This window comes from Haliotis rufescens, unplaced genomic scaffold, assembly GCF_023055435.1.
Source record: "Haliotis rufescens isolate VD_foot unplaced genomic scaffold, xgHalRufe1.0.p SCAF_1, whole genome shotgun sequence".
Taxonomy (NCBI): Eukaryota; Metazoa; Mollusca; class Gastropoda; order Lepetellida; family Haliotidae; genus Haliotis; species Haliotis rufescens.
The window spans coordinates 13,726,510-13,740,941 of record NW_025963779.1 but is presented as its reverse complement, the minus strand read 5'-3'; the positions used below and the strand labels follow the sequence as shown (position 1 = coordinate 13,740,941).

At 39.4% G+C, this 14,432-nt stretch overlaps 2 protein-coding genes across 3 annotated transcripts; both read left to right on the top strand.

The window, feature by feature from the left end:
• The first annotated feature begins 342 nt into the window (after positions 1–342).
• LOC124148436 (carboxypeptidase Q-like) lies at positions 343–2,662 on the top strand. Its single transcript, XM_046519535.2, has one exon. The coding sequence runs from the start codon at positions 397–399 to the stop codon at positions 1,804–1,806; it is 1,410 nt and encodes a 469-aa protein (XP_046375491.2). The 5' UTR covers positions 343–396; the 3' UTR covers positions 1,807–2,662.
• Positions 2,663–4,206: 1,544 nt separating this feature from the next.
• On the top strand, positions 4,207–10,158 carry LOC124148427 (COX assembly mitochondrial protein homolog). Of its 2 annotated transcripts, XR_007218848.1 has the most exons (5): positions 4,224–4,316; positions 5,151–5,255; positions 7,863–7,953; positions 8,557–9,058; positions 9,119–10,158. XR_007218848.1 is itself a non-coding variant. In XM_046519516.2 (4 exons), exons 1-4 carry the CDS (start codon positions 4,238–4,240, stop codon positions 8,672–8,674), a joined length of 393 nt encoding a protein of 130 aa, XP_046375472.2. In that variant the 5' UTR covers positions 4,207–4,237; the 3' UTR covers positions 8,675–10,158. The 2 variants fall into 2 exon arrangements, 1 of the variants encoding a protein (XP_046375472.2); XM_046519516.2 differs by having other exon boundaries at positions 4,207–4,316; positions 8,557–10,158.
• Positions 10,159–14,432: the final 4,274 nt, after the last annotated feature.

Here is a 14,432-nt window from a genome sequence, read left to right as displayed (position 1 = left end):
TGGTAAAACTGGCAATTATTAGTGTTGGCAGTGTATAAAATACGCATCTCATCATTGAATTCCACATACACAATTGTATTCTGAGTAGCTTTATCAAAACAAGTTGATAAGCATGAATACTATAATGAAAACGTGTGGCGTCAGTCTCTGACAAATCACAAAAAAAATCATTTTTGTAAAACACCATCTGTGGTTTAACAATAGAAAATGAATGAAAGCTGAAATGAAAGGCCTTAGCATGTTAATGTAGGTCACAGTGTTTCCAGATTCACTGTATTATTTGCTAAGTAGCGCTTGTTTCGTTTTAATATTCCGTAATCCGAATTTAGAGTAACCCACTGTCCCAGTCGGCGTGCGGGAGGTGGTCACGTGAATGTCATGTGATCGTGGTTTACGATGGTTTCGCCAGTTGTTTTCGTGATATCAGCGGTATTTTGCTGTATTGTTTTGCCGGGACCTGCATCATGTGTGGACCCACAGCGCATACAGCAACAAATACTCTCATATCAGAGTGTTGCAGATCAAATTATTCAAAGATCGGTGTACGGAAAATCACAAAATCAGTCGTATGAAAGATTAGCTACATTTGTTGACAAATACGGAAGTAGGTTGGTTGGCTCCCAGAATCTCGAGAACTCGATAGACTATATGTTGAATGTGTTGAAGGGAGATGGCCTAGAAAATGTTCACGGAGAAGAAGTGACGGTCCCCCACTGGGTCAGAGGTAACGAGTCCGCGACAATGCTACAGCCCCGGGTACATCCCATGGCTATTCTTGGCCTCGGAAGCAGCATAGCGACACCTCCAGAAGGGATAACGGCAGAGGTTCTTGTCGTGAAAACATTTGACGAGCTTCGTAAGAAAGCAGGTTTGGCTAAAGGGAAGATTATTGTTTACAATCAAGACTGGGTAGAATATGGAATTACTGTTGCATATCGAGAGAACGGCGCAGTGGAAGCTGCTAAGGTTGGTGGCTTGGCGTCATTAATACGAAGCGTGGCGTCATTTTCCATCTACAGTCCCCACACAGGGATACAGGAATATAACGACAATGTTACTAAGATCCCCACAGCCTGCATCACAGTTGAAGATGCAGAAATGATGTACAGGATGTCTCAAAGAGGGGAAAAGATTATCGTTAATTTGAAAATGGAGGCTAAAAATCTGCCTCCGGTTAAATCCCGTAACACAGTCGCAGAAATCAAGGGCAGCACGTACCCTGAACAGGTTGTATTGGTGAGTGGGCATTTGGATAGCTGGGATGTCGGACAGGGAGCGATGGATGACGGGGGCGGGGCATTCATCTCGTGGCAAGCTCTGTCACTCATCCGTCAGCTCGGACTCCGCCCTAAACGCACAATGAGGATGGTAATGTGGACGGCAGAAGAACCCGGCCACGTTGGTGCAATACAGTACTGGCAGAGACACAAGAGCAACGTCAGCAACTACGATCTTGTGATGGAGTCGGATGGGGGTACCTTCACCCCCACGGGACTGGGGTTCACTGGTAACAAGGCTGCGACGGTTATAATGCAGGGTGTGCTGAATCTTCTGAAGTCTATCAATGCTAGCAAGATGACAACGCCAGCTGATGGCGGGGATGTTGCCAACTTCATCACAGCCGGCGTCCCAGGGGCCAATCTCAACAATATGAATGACAAGTACTTTTATTTCCACCACAGCAACGCTGACACAATGACCGTTCAGGACCCACACGCAATGGACTTGTGTTCTGCATTGTGGGCAGTTGTAAGCTACGTGGTAGCTGATATGGATCAAATGCTGCCTAGAGACAATGCTGTTTAACAATAGGCTAATACGTGTGTGTGTGAGTGAGTGAATGTTTCAAGCATGCAAGGGCCATCCGAGTGATATCTTTTATTGTAAACAATGGGAAACCATGTTGACTAAACTTTATTACTCTACTTTCTGGGGAATAATTTCATCATTTGAAACCAACTTTTCTTCAAAATTCATGAATTTGCTTTCTGAAGGAAATGTTTCAACTGAAAAAAGTCATCCGGATATACGTATTACATAATCACTCTAAAACGCTACATGATATTATTGACCTTTTTCTTTATCATAGAACACTCGGGTATTGCCTTCTTTGTAAATACACAGAATACCTTACTCTACTCTATACATTCGTTTCAATTTTGGAATTTCATTCCGTTGTAGGTTATATTTTGATAGATATTTAGTAGACTCCACATATTTACCATTGACTTTTTATTTATTATTATTATTATTTTAAAATCCAGTTTACACTGTAGCCTTTCATTGCCACTAGCTGCTTACATGGAATGGGAACTTAATATAAACAGGCTGTTGTGTGTGTCATGGTGTGACACATCCTATTTTGGTTCAGTTATTCCAAACCTTAGTTTAATTGGTTTATCAATTGGGTTTGTGCCAACTTTAAAATATCGATCGACTGTATTTCTTTCTCAAGTGGTCGTTTTAATGTACATGTCACATAATTTAATAGCTATGGTCATTATTGGCCCAGTCGTCACGGTCGTAAACCTGTACCCAGCGATTAAAATTGTCAATTCATTGGACGAGCTCCTGTGATGTTTATGCCAATGTATGGATATGTCAATATACCATCATACATATGTAAATATATATTTAAGATTAAAATAAATTCTATTTATGTAAACATGTGTTGTGTACATGTAACAGTTTAGTACAAATTCATGCATTCCCGAGGCAAGGGGGTTAACTGACAATACAAGTCCAGTTCCCAGTCAGTTAAATTAACTCCCTTGCCTCGGAGAAATCATTCCTTCCCAGCAACAGGCATGTTTGTCGTAAGAGGCGACCTAAAATGGTTGATTGTATGAGGGTAACCCGAACTGATCCAGGACCGGTTATTTAAAGGCCGGCGTCATGTAAGTGGAATATTTCTTAATGCGGCAGGCGTCATGTAAGTGGAATATTTCTTATGCGGCCGGCGTCATGTAAGTGGAATATTTCTTAATGCGGCGTGATGAAGATTCCGGGGTAGAATAGGTCTTCAGCAAACCATGCTAGCTTGCCGTAAAAGGTGACTATGCTTGTCGTAAAAGGCGACTAACGGGATCGGGTGGTCAGGCTCGCTGACTTGGTTGATGCATGTCATCGATCCCAATTGCGTGGATCGATGCTCATGATATTAATCACTGGATTGTCTGGTCCAGACTTGATTATTTACAGACAGCCGTCATATAGCTGGAATATTGCTTAGTGCGGCGTAAAACAACAAACCAACCAACCAACTAATGCGGCGTGAAACACACACACACACACACACACACACACACACACACACACACACTACAAGCGTTGTTGGACAGATAGCCTGTAGAAAGAAAGTGACTCGTGGCATGGATGTTCACTGGTGCAACCGATCCAATGAGTCGCCTCTTTCCGACAAGGTTAGGTTGCAGAGGAACTCATCTTTTATCCGGAATCCCTCAAAGAAGTATGGAGGAAAGATCAAGTGGTGTAATGGGGGATGGGAGGTTATAGAAAAAAGTTTTATTTGAATCAAGTTGGGGACAAGTGATACTTAAAAAATAATTGTACAAATATTTGAACGGGCGCGGGTTGAATGGCATACAGGGTATATATCTACCAACAATATACTGTATACCAACAACAATAAACAATATTCCAACTGTAAACTATTCAGTATTTGAGATGCACATTATGCGTGGTCTAATTGCAAAAAAAAAAAAGAATCTTAGAATTTGCTTACTTGGGGTGATCAGCAAAAGACCAGCAACTTAATTGGTGTGCACAGAACAATATATCGACACTGAAAATAATAGCAGTTTGAGTCTTTGTGAAATACAGACTTCAAAACTATCGTTATTCATAAATACTCAAGATCTGTAAAAAGACATTAACGCAGTTCATTCTCAATATTAATTCACTATCAGTAAATCTTATCGACAGACCATTCTCAACAATTCGGCTGACAAGAGCCCTTCTTCATTATTAGAAAAAAACAATTTCTCCCTTTCCATCGTATACAATAAGCCCTCCCTCAAGTTCTTTCTTACCTCGCCGCTTACATCACTAAAAATCCAAAAGCATTATTTCTGTGTACGACTATTAGGGAAAAGTTTAACATTATTATGATACATTTGGATTTTTTCATCTTATCAATAGACAATCATCGTAACAAACGTACTGGCGAAACACAAACTAATGTTGAGCGTTATAAGCGACAAAACAAAAATTCAACATGGGGGCAATGTTCTCAAACCCCCACAGGGAGACGGGTGTCCTGAGCGAGAATATGGGGGGAGGGCCAATGGGACTTGGTATGGCTGTTTTCTATTTGACCACATGTACATAGTTAATGCACTGCCTGGACATTACACGGATGTTTTTTTAGTCTTCTACCGCAAAGACAGCGGCCTTTTTACGTATTAGGAATGATGAAACATGAAAGATTGACCATAACCAGAGACCGTATGTAACCAACATGAATGAACATTGACAGTTACCTGCAGAGAGACATAACGAAGGATTCAAAGTCAAATTGTTGAACCAGTTACCTGCTTTAAAATTCTTATACAGCGTTGGTGTGTTACTATGATAATGAAACTTAAAATTTCAACAAGATATTTAACGTGTCGGCAAAGTTCTCCAAACTCAAGGGAGTGATGGTGTCAACCTTGAATATAGCTATCAAAGCCTTAATACATAACCTGAGGATGTCACAATACCCATTTCTCCATATGCTACCAGCGTATATACGTTCAATGCTTGATTGAACATAGCTCACAAAACAAACCATCTTATGAAAAAATAGCATGAAATATCCTGTTTCTATGTTACACAAGCCCACTATGGGCGATCATTCAGTTAAAAAATACAAAGTTGAAATAAATGAGAAAAGTACGCAAAATTAGTCAAATGTTAAGAATAATGAATGAAGGTTACAAATGAAGGTCATTGTTTACATACAAATAATGAATTCAAAATACAAAACAACATGTAGTTACTTTATCTGTCCCATACATTGTAATTATTACCAATGATTAGAAATTAGTTGCCATTGATCACACATTTCATGTGCTACATCTTCCCAATAAGAGGCTGACCATTTGTTTTGCTGTATATCACCATATGCAAACTGAGCTTCTCTGCAGGTGACCCTGAAGATCAGTCACTGCGGAAAGCTGAGAGAGAAATTGTCATCCCCCAGAAGATGAAGGCCAAGGCAAAGAAGGGGCAGTGTGCTGAACAAGTCAAAGGTACCGGTAGTTCTAATTCCTTATCTAGGGACTTACCAAACAGACGACTAACGGGATCAGGTGGTCAGGCTCGCTGACTTGGTTGATGCATGTCATCGTATCCCAATTGCGTGAATAGATGCTCATGATGTCAATCACTGGATTGTCTGGTCCAGACTTGATTATTTACAGCCCGCAGTCATATAGCTGGAATATTGCTTTTTGGGGGCATGACCGAAAGCTACCGGTGCAGCAGTGCATGACAAATATTTTCATTGGCTGATATGTATATACTTGTGATGCTAAGAAGCTGTCCATTGACTCTGGAAGCGACCAAGCAAAAAGTGTTGCTATATCGGTTAAACCTACAAAATTAACATTTGCACAAATTGTTGAGTGTGTGAAACAACCTTTGACATACGATATTCGTCATAATAAGCTCCCAGGGCGCTCTCAAAATTAGAAATAGGGGGCTCTTATTAGAATATTATTTTGGTAAAAAACAACAGGGTTAAAAGATCGTAAATTTCGTGGTTTATGCCGACAGCCTGATATGTTTATATATACGACAGATGTATTTATCCAGAATCTAATTTCCCACAATTAAGGATGCATATAACACACGTATTATACACAAATAAATAAGTCTTGTGTATATTGATCAATCGGAAGGGGTGCTAATTGGGATTGTTCACTAGCCAATATATTAGCAAATATCACCGTGGGCGCTTATTAGAGCGGGGCACTTATTACGTCGAATACGGTAGTCAAAAATTAAAATAACAATAAATGTCTGTAACAGGCTTTGTACGACTAACATCCTGTTTGGGGGACCATTAAACAGGGCTTTCTACTTGTCCAACAGCTGGCCAAGGAATAATCCATATCGTGTTTGTTTAAGCAATATATACCCATTCTTCCAGCATTCATTTACTTTAAGGCCTGTGAAGATCCGGGGTAGAATAGGTCTTCAGTAACCCATGCGTGCCATAAAAGGCGGCTATGCTTTTCGTAAGAGGCGATTAACGGGATCAGGTGGTCAGACTTGGTTGATGTATGTCATCGTATCTCAATTGCATGGAATCGATGCTCATGATGTCAATCACTAGATTATCTGGTCCAGACGCGATTACTTACAGACCGCTGTCATATAGCTTGCATATTGCTGAGTGCATCGTAAAATAACAAACAAAACATTTCCTTTAAAATATGAAATAAACAATTGATAAAAAGAATGAGCACTGTATAAAATATTGTCTTATTTGTCAAATTCACATTTAACATTTCCATCATTCACAGTCCAACTAGATGCGAAACAGCATTGTGATAATCGTTCACTGGTTTCTGGTGGGCAAGAGGTTGTCTCTTGCCCTCTCAAGGGCATTTGCAATACTTTGTCTTCTCCTTGGGTGTCAGTAAACTACCTGGACTGTGATCACAGTATTATCCTGCTCAACCTGCAGTATCTCAGTGAATTTGTACAGATTTGCATGTGACCCCTCAAGATTATGTGTTTTGTCATCTCACTGCTCAGTGACATAGAATTGTATCCGGTAAGAACCAAGTGCGCATTTGCCTCAGTGGGATGCTGTTTCTTGTCTGTATTCCTTTTTTGTGGGGAAAGTAGTACTAAATGATTCACATTCACTCACTCATTGATATATATTTTAAAAGTTTTCACTCAGTACAGTATAGTGAATAAAGTTCACCAATTAGTTGTGTCATAAGTGAAATGCCCCCTTGATCCCCTATTGTCCTACCAATCCCCATGCTCAGGTGAATTTGTACTGATAACAAAAGGTGCTGGACAAGTCGGAAGTTCCCCAATAAACCACCAGGCAAACCGGGCGCCGGCCCAATCCTTGAAATTGTGCAGCACATCAAACACCGGTCACCTGTTTTAAGCCCAGTAAGGGGAATCCCCAGTGTGGCGGAATCTTTCATTTGGGAGACGATTTTGTCTGGCGTTTCTTATTATCTGTTTTACAGTATTTCGCTGTTTGAAATTTAACTTCTGGCAAGCATTTGTGATAAAGTATGCCCTAAAGTATTAAAATCTGCAAAGTTGCTATTTTTTACTTTACTTTCACTTTAAGTAATGAAGAAAAACCTTTAGAATCTCAACCATTCTGAAAAACTGTGTTGTTCAGATGGCCCATTGTTAGCATTTTGTGTCATTATGAACAATGATTGACACCATATGGTGTTCTAAACAATGGCGCAATGTGATGTCACATCACTCCAACATTGAGAATCATTCTTCCCTTATTGGAAATATATGTAAAACAGTACATTTCTCTCCTGGATGATGTATATTTATATTTATTATATAATTATTCCATCCTGAATTATACATTTGTTATGGTTCAACTGTAATATAATGCATCCCAGTTCTAAAAAGGTGACTATGCTTGTCGTAAAAGGCGACTAACGGGATCGGGTGGTCAGGCTCGCTGACTTGGTTGATGCATGTCATCGATCCCAATTGCGTGGATCGATGCTCATGATATTAATCACTGGATTGTCTGGTCCAGACTTGATTATTTACAGACAGCCGTCATATAGCTGGAATATTGCTGAGTGCGGAGTTAAACAACAAGCCAAATCTTAACAATTTCTTTATTGCAGAGTTTGGAATCTGTGCCAAGGAAGCAGGTCTGCTGCTGCCGTTCAAATGCAGAAAACAAGCCAAAGAAATGCACATCTGTCTGACAGCAGCGTAAGTTGATGAGGAAACAGTAATATTGCTAGTGATGATTTGTACTTTTTTTCATAAGCCAATTTTCTGTCATAAATGGGAATTAATCATCAATACAAATGCCTCATATGTTTCCGTACATTTGACTTGTTAAAAAAATGTTAATTTGCTTGTATTGTGTTATTGTTTCAGTACGTGGTGTTGTTAAATGGTCTGCCCATGACAGAGTTCAACTGGGTTTTATTTTCATAATTTATTATCCCCTGTCCGTCAGTCCTTCCATCCATCTCGTTTCATTTCCGGAGAAGAGCTAAAGAGAGAGAACTAAACTTGTCACAAAGATAGACATAGTTGTGAACTGGTGCCTTTTGATGGTGTGGGATTTTTAAAAAATGGTTGTCTAATCACCCACATATCAGGAAAGCCTGTATCAAACTAATGGGTAACATAAGTCAATAGCTAACTGAGCAAGCAGACACTGAGTCAATGTTTGGACATTAGAAGTAGTTCCTGCTTGTTGGCCTCATATGCATATTTATTGGATCGTGATACCAAGTTTACAGTAATGGTTTATCACATCCTTACACTATCCTTTATATGATAAGGCCTGTTATAATCTTGCAGATATGCAGATCAGGCTTTCATTGACGAGTGTACGGCGGAGTATCTGAAGGAGAGGTCGGAGTACCGCCGAACTGGAGTCAAACAGAAGATGAAGAAGTCAGAGGGAGTCATGATTTAAGCCAGTGAATTGCAGAATCAAAGTGAATATCTCAAACTTTGAAAGAAGATAGATAAACCTGAAGAATGAAATCAACCGTGGTCTGATCATTGTGTTTGGAAGTTCTGCAAACTTCTTGTTAGGGGAAATTAAGATTTCGCCCAGAGGACTTATTTTTCAGGGTGTTTATAAATCTAAAGGGAGGTAGTGCTTCTTGCATGGTGCTTCCTATGGCTGTGTGTGAAGCCAGTGATGCAGCAGTCCTAATAGTGGTAACACCTTAAAGTAACACTGTCACCATGACATTAGAAGACTGGATCCAGCACCCCCCTCCCCCTTTTGTTGACGCACGCTAAGCATTAGATCACTTGGTAGACAAGTTATTACCATATTACAGAACTACAGGTAAATCATTACCATATTACAGAACTACAGGTAAATCATTACCGTATTACAGAACTACAGGTAAATCATTACCGTATTACAGAACTACAGGTAAATCATTACCGTATTACAGAACTAGAGGTAAATCATTACCCAATTACAGAACTACAGGTAAATCATTACCCAATTACAGAACTACAGGTAAATCATTACCGTATTACAGAACTACAGGTAAATCATTACCGTATTACAGAACTACAGGTAAATCATTACCCAATTACAGAACTACAGGTAAATCATTACCCAATTACAGAACTACAGGTAAATCATTACCCAATTACAGAACTACAGGTAAATCATTACCGTATTACAGAACTACAGGCAAATCATTACCGTATTACAGAACTACAGGTAAATCATTACCCAATTACAGAACTACAGGTAAATCATTACCCAATTACAGAACTACAGGTAAATCATTACCGTATTACAGAACTACAGGTACATCATGACCGTATTACAGAACTACAGGTAAATCCTGACCATATTACAAACCTACAGGTAAATCATTGCTGATATATAAATCTTTGAACATAACAGGACAACCAGACACCTTTTTGTGAGCTATTGGCATTCATTTTGCATCACTACCCTGTTTTTTGTTAGCATGGCAAGCATGAAATATTCACAAATGGTAGAAGCGGCTCTTGACAATGAATTCTTATAAGAGAATCTGTGTAAATAGACCAAATTATCATGTATACAAGTTGTGGAGAATGAATGTGTGAGTAAGAAAATTAAGACTGTTACCATGGTTACTGTTGTATCCCTAATTCTAATATAAAGCGCTTTTCTATCAGTTTTGCTGATAGTGAGCTAAGTGATAGAGAGAGTGAGCTATGTTGCAGTGCACTTAGATGAGAATGTATCTTGAAAAGAGATGTGTTGGTGGTACAGCACTAGGGTCATGATGTGGAGTGGGTCTGATGCTGCGACTATCGTTCAACAGATGGGAAGGGTTTGTTTTGTAAGAGCATTTATAAGTGATTTGTAATTGTGACTGTGTTGCAAATGTATTATGATAAGAGAATGTTTATTTGAAATAAAATATCAAGGAAATCCATGTGTGTTATGTTTCCACCGAGTGTGGTAGAGTTTACAAGTTTGTGTGGTTCCCTTCTTGGCCACATGGATGAAACGACAGTTTGCTGGAGTTATTGACACTGAATCATTTTATGTACAGTATAAATATCAGAATTGTTTAAGTCAAATTTTTATTGCAATGGAGAAGTAAGCCTGGAAAAGGTAGAGCACCCATCCTGTATTTTCATATATCCCGAACTTAAATGGTTGTTTTTATTGACTTTCACTTTCTATGAGTTCATTGGAGTATGAACCTTCATAGAGTAAGGGTCAAACATTGTATGAATGTAGTCGTAAGCTCAGACGTTGATACAGTTTGGCATTCACTCTATGAAGGTTCATACTCCAATGAGTCCAGTTATGTTTCACAAAGTGAAAGTAAATTCCTATGATATTTTATATCACTATTTTTTACCTCAAAGCATGTAGCGCTAGCTAGATCTATGCGTGTAACTTCATGCTTACACTGACAGCCATACAACAACCAGAGGTATCGGGGAATATAAAATAGTTACTCACAAAGAGAGGTGACATGAGCGTATGTGTGCTCAACTTGCTTTACGGAAATGTCTGTTGTAGTTTGTTTATAACAAATGTATTCACATCATATCATTGGATGGGAATGGTCTGTTGAGAACTTCCTCAGTAAGTCGGTCACGATGACTGCACGTTGTAGTACATTTACATCCACTACAAGACGTAAAAATGGCCGACACGCTGAATCATGTGACGGGAGAGATTTCTGAAGTTGTTGGTGAAACAGGTCACTGAAAGGTGATTATAAAGATGTGTCAAACAGTCGTAAGTCAGTGTGAAACTATTGGAGTTGTGATTGTCTTAGCCCTAAGATGGCTTTATGCAAGTGGGTTGTGGTCACTGCTGAAGGTGAGTTCTTTATCACGTTTATGGTAACCAGCCATTGTGAGTTAAAGTTCCAATATTCAAAGTGTATCACAGCAGTCTGTAAATGATCAAATCTCGGCCAAGCAATCCAGTGCTTGAGCCACAATCTACACACGACGACACCATGGTTCATACTGTTATGGAACATTCAAGGCCTTTTCAAGTGTCATTCTCAAGGCTTTTTCAGTAACATCAGTCTGACCTAAAAAGCAGTATGAACATCACAAATTTTCAAACAAGATCCATTTTCACAACCAACAAATAAAATAAATTAAATCTGTCATGAATTCTTCAAGGTGTTTGGGAAAGTGTCAAATCTATCACTGTGATAAATCACACTTAAACATCCATGGTATGTAACTGTTAGTTTTGTGTGCTTTAATACACGACTATTGGAAGCCTATGTAAAAGTATGGGAGTTACGATCATCTTAGCGCTAAGATCGCTTTGTGCAAGTTGGCCCTGGTTATCTGGACAAGCATGGTTTACTGAGGATCTATTTTCTGTGAATATTTAGACAGCCACCAATTAGGTCCCCATTTTAGTCAGCTCTTGTGACAAACTTGAGGTACTGGGGATGTTTTAAGCTCAAGAATCCCCCCAGTCAAAAGAGATTATATAGCTCCTGGAGGGTCTTTCCTGTACACCTGGACATGGTGTGCGTGGAACAGCTGGATCAGATCCTGATATATCAGTAGTAGAATTGTACACAAAAGCAAACAAACATGTTTCAATATCAATTTTAATGTTTCAATACTTGCCATTAGCACAAGTAAGCCATAAACATTATTATTTCATATTTGCAAACAATACGAAATCAGTTTGTATCTTGATGTTATATACAACATGCAATTATCCTCCAACATGACCGTAAGACTGGTTGCAGATCACCTGAGTGATATATTGTACACACTATACAGAAACAGCCCTGTGGAGGGGGGGCCCCCATGGGACGGCTGCATGTCTTTGGGGTACATGCTCTTCAGGATGCCATCCTTGTAACTGCTAAAATCACACAATATTTCAAATATCTAATTTGGATGTTCATATATGCAAATTTCAGATGTGTAATGAATTTTATTTGTAATAGAGTAGTAAAACCTCCCAAACTTAAAAAAGGTGACCTCGATAGGATCACCAAGACTTGGTATCATGCATTTGGTGTAAGGCTGGGACTGTGTGTGATGGATGAGTGAGTGAGTATGGTTTTACGCCGCTTTTAGCAATGTTCCAGCAATATCACGGCGGGGGACACCAGAAATGGGCTTCACACATTGTACCCATGTACAGGCTCCATGTCTTGGTTGATTGATCATGCTGTCAGCCACTAGAGACCCTTGACCAGACTTTGTTATTTACAGTCTGTAAGGCAATAGATAACAAGCAATGTGTTTGGTAGTAGATTACGAACTTGTCATGCTTACAGTGAGGGAGTATGGTTTTACGCCGCTTTTAGCAATATTCCAGCAATATCACGGCAGGGGACACCAGAAATGTGCTTCACACGTTCTGTGTGTGATGAGAAAATCCTTAGACATCATCACAATACTCAATGTGGGATAACACTGTATATACTGAGCAAAGCTTGGGATCATGAACATCTTTTGAACTGAAGACTGATCACACAATTTCATAAACATTACCCAATCATGATCTCTAACTTATTTGGTTCAGTATAGATCACTTTATTTAAGGAATGTCCTTGTATCTGTGCATTATATCACTTTGAAAAATTATAGATTCTCCCACGCTTACAATTGCAGAATAGGCAGGATTATTTCCTTCAGAAGTGTGACATTGGTACCCAGTTTCAGTGCTCTGAAGGTATCTTGCACGGATGTGTTCTACTGCATTAACAAAGATGCCAACTGCACATCAACGACATAAGGAGCACGGTATGCTACTGTGCAGAAAATAGGAGAATAACTCATAAAAAGATGAACTATTTCACAATAAGTGATCCTCCTTGTTAAAATAGGAAAATGGGATCTCATGCGTGGAATCTGGAGGGATCGCTTACTGATTGTGCTCCTTCTCACCTTGACCTGTGCCTTTTGCTGCAGGACATTATCAGAGAATGACGAAATATTTGGACTAAATATTGCGCTCGTGAGCTGGATTTGACACCTTAGTGAAACAATGTTGGGAGATTAATTACATACACTAGCCATGTGGGGAAGCAAACCTAGGCCATGAAGCATGACAAGCCGACACTTTAACAACTGGACTACAGGATCCTCCTGTCTATCTGCATGATGAAATTGTTCATGTCAAGTGACTTTGAACACCCAATTAATGTTTCTGGCTACCGTATTCGACATAATAAGCGCCCAGGGCGCTCTCAAAAATACAAATAGGGGCCTCTTATTAGAATATTATTTTGGTGAAAAAAACAGAGTTGAAAGATAAATTTCATGGTTATGTTGATGGCCTGAACTGTTTATATACGACAGATATATATTTCCTCAATTCAATTGCCCATAATTAAGGGTGTACATAACACACAGGTGCACATTATACACGAACAAATAAGTCTTGTGTACAATGATCAATCGGAAGGGGTGCTAATTGGGATTGTTCACTTGCCAATATATTAGCAAATATCGCCGTGGGCGCTTATTAGAGCGGGGCGCTTATTACGTCGAATATGGTACCTGTAGATTCGAATAACGTTAAGTACTTCCAGTAACAAATTGTCATGCGGGTTGTTTGGGATCCAACAAGAGGCTCCATAACATGAGGCAATTGTCTCACCAAAGTGAGGAAACCAATGTCAATGTACAAATGAATCCATGTATATAATATTACAACATATCATAAACGAATATGTACACACAGAATGATTTTCACCTCTACTCAGCATTGTCTAAAATCAAACTACAAACGGTAGCTCTGTTTCCCTTGTCTAGACACATTAGGAACAGGAGAAACGTGGCAGTGGTTTCGACATTAAACATTCAAGACATGAACAGCTCAAAGAGGTAGGAACTATGTTATAACTTAATTCTACACAAGAGGAAGTTGTTTCCAAGGCTTCAAAGTACAGCAGATGGAGAACCGATACGAGACAACAGTGCTGAGAAGGGGTCTGGAGGACAAAAAGATGCATTGTCTTGAACATTATATCAAGTTATGTTCATCGTTTCTTCAGGTTGTTATTCTTTGTATACCCCACACATGCAGGGGCCAGGGTTGGACCATTCGATTTAGACGAGGGGAGACCACCTCAGTTCACATTTATTTCATTATCGAGCAAAGCCCATCACGTTTGAAGTCCACATGGTATAAGATAAGATGAGTAGCGCCTTCCTCAATGCACTACAAAGCTCTCAGCCGACGCCTCGAGTGC

Excerpts from the sequence above, each read along its gene's own strand:
- LOC124148436 (XM_046519535.2), top strand. The coding sequence starts at position 397 with ATGGTTTCGCCAGTTGTTTTCGTGATATCAGCGGTATTTTGCTGTATT.
- LOC124148427 (XM_046519516.2), top strand. The coding sequence starts at position 4,238 with ATGGGGGCAATGTTCTCAAACCCCCACAGGGAGACGGGTGTCCTGAGC. Across the intron at positions 5,256-7,862 it reads GTGTGCTGAACAAGTCAAAG|AGTTTGGAATCTGTGCCAAG; the intron begins GTACCGGTAGTT and ends TCTTTATTGCAG. Across the intron at positions 7,954-8,556 it reads CACATCTGTCTGACAGCAGC|ATATGCAGATCAGGCTTTCA; the intron begins GTAAGTTGATGA and ends ATAATCTTGCAG.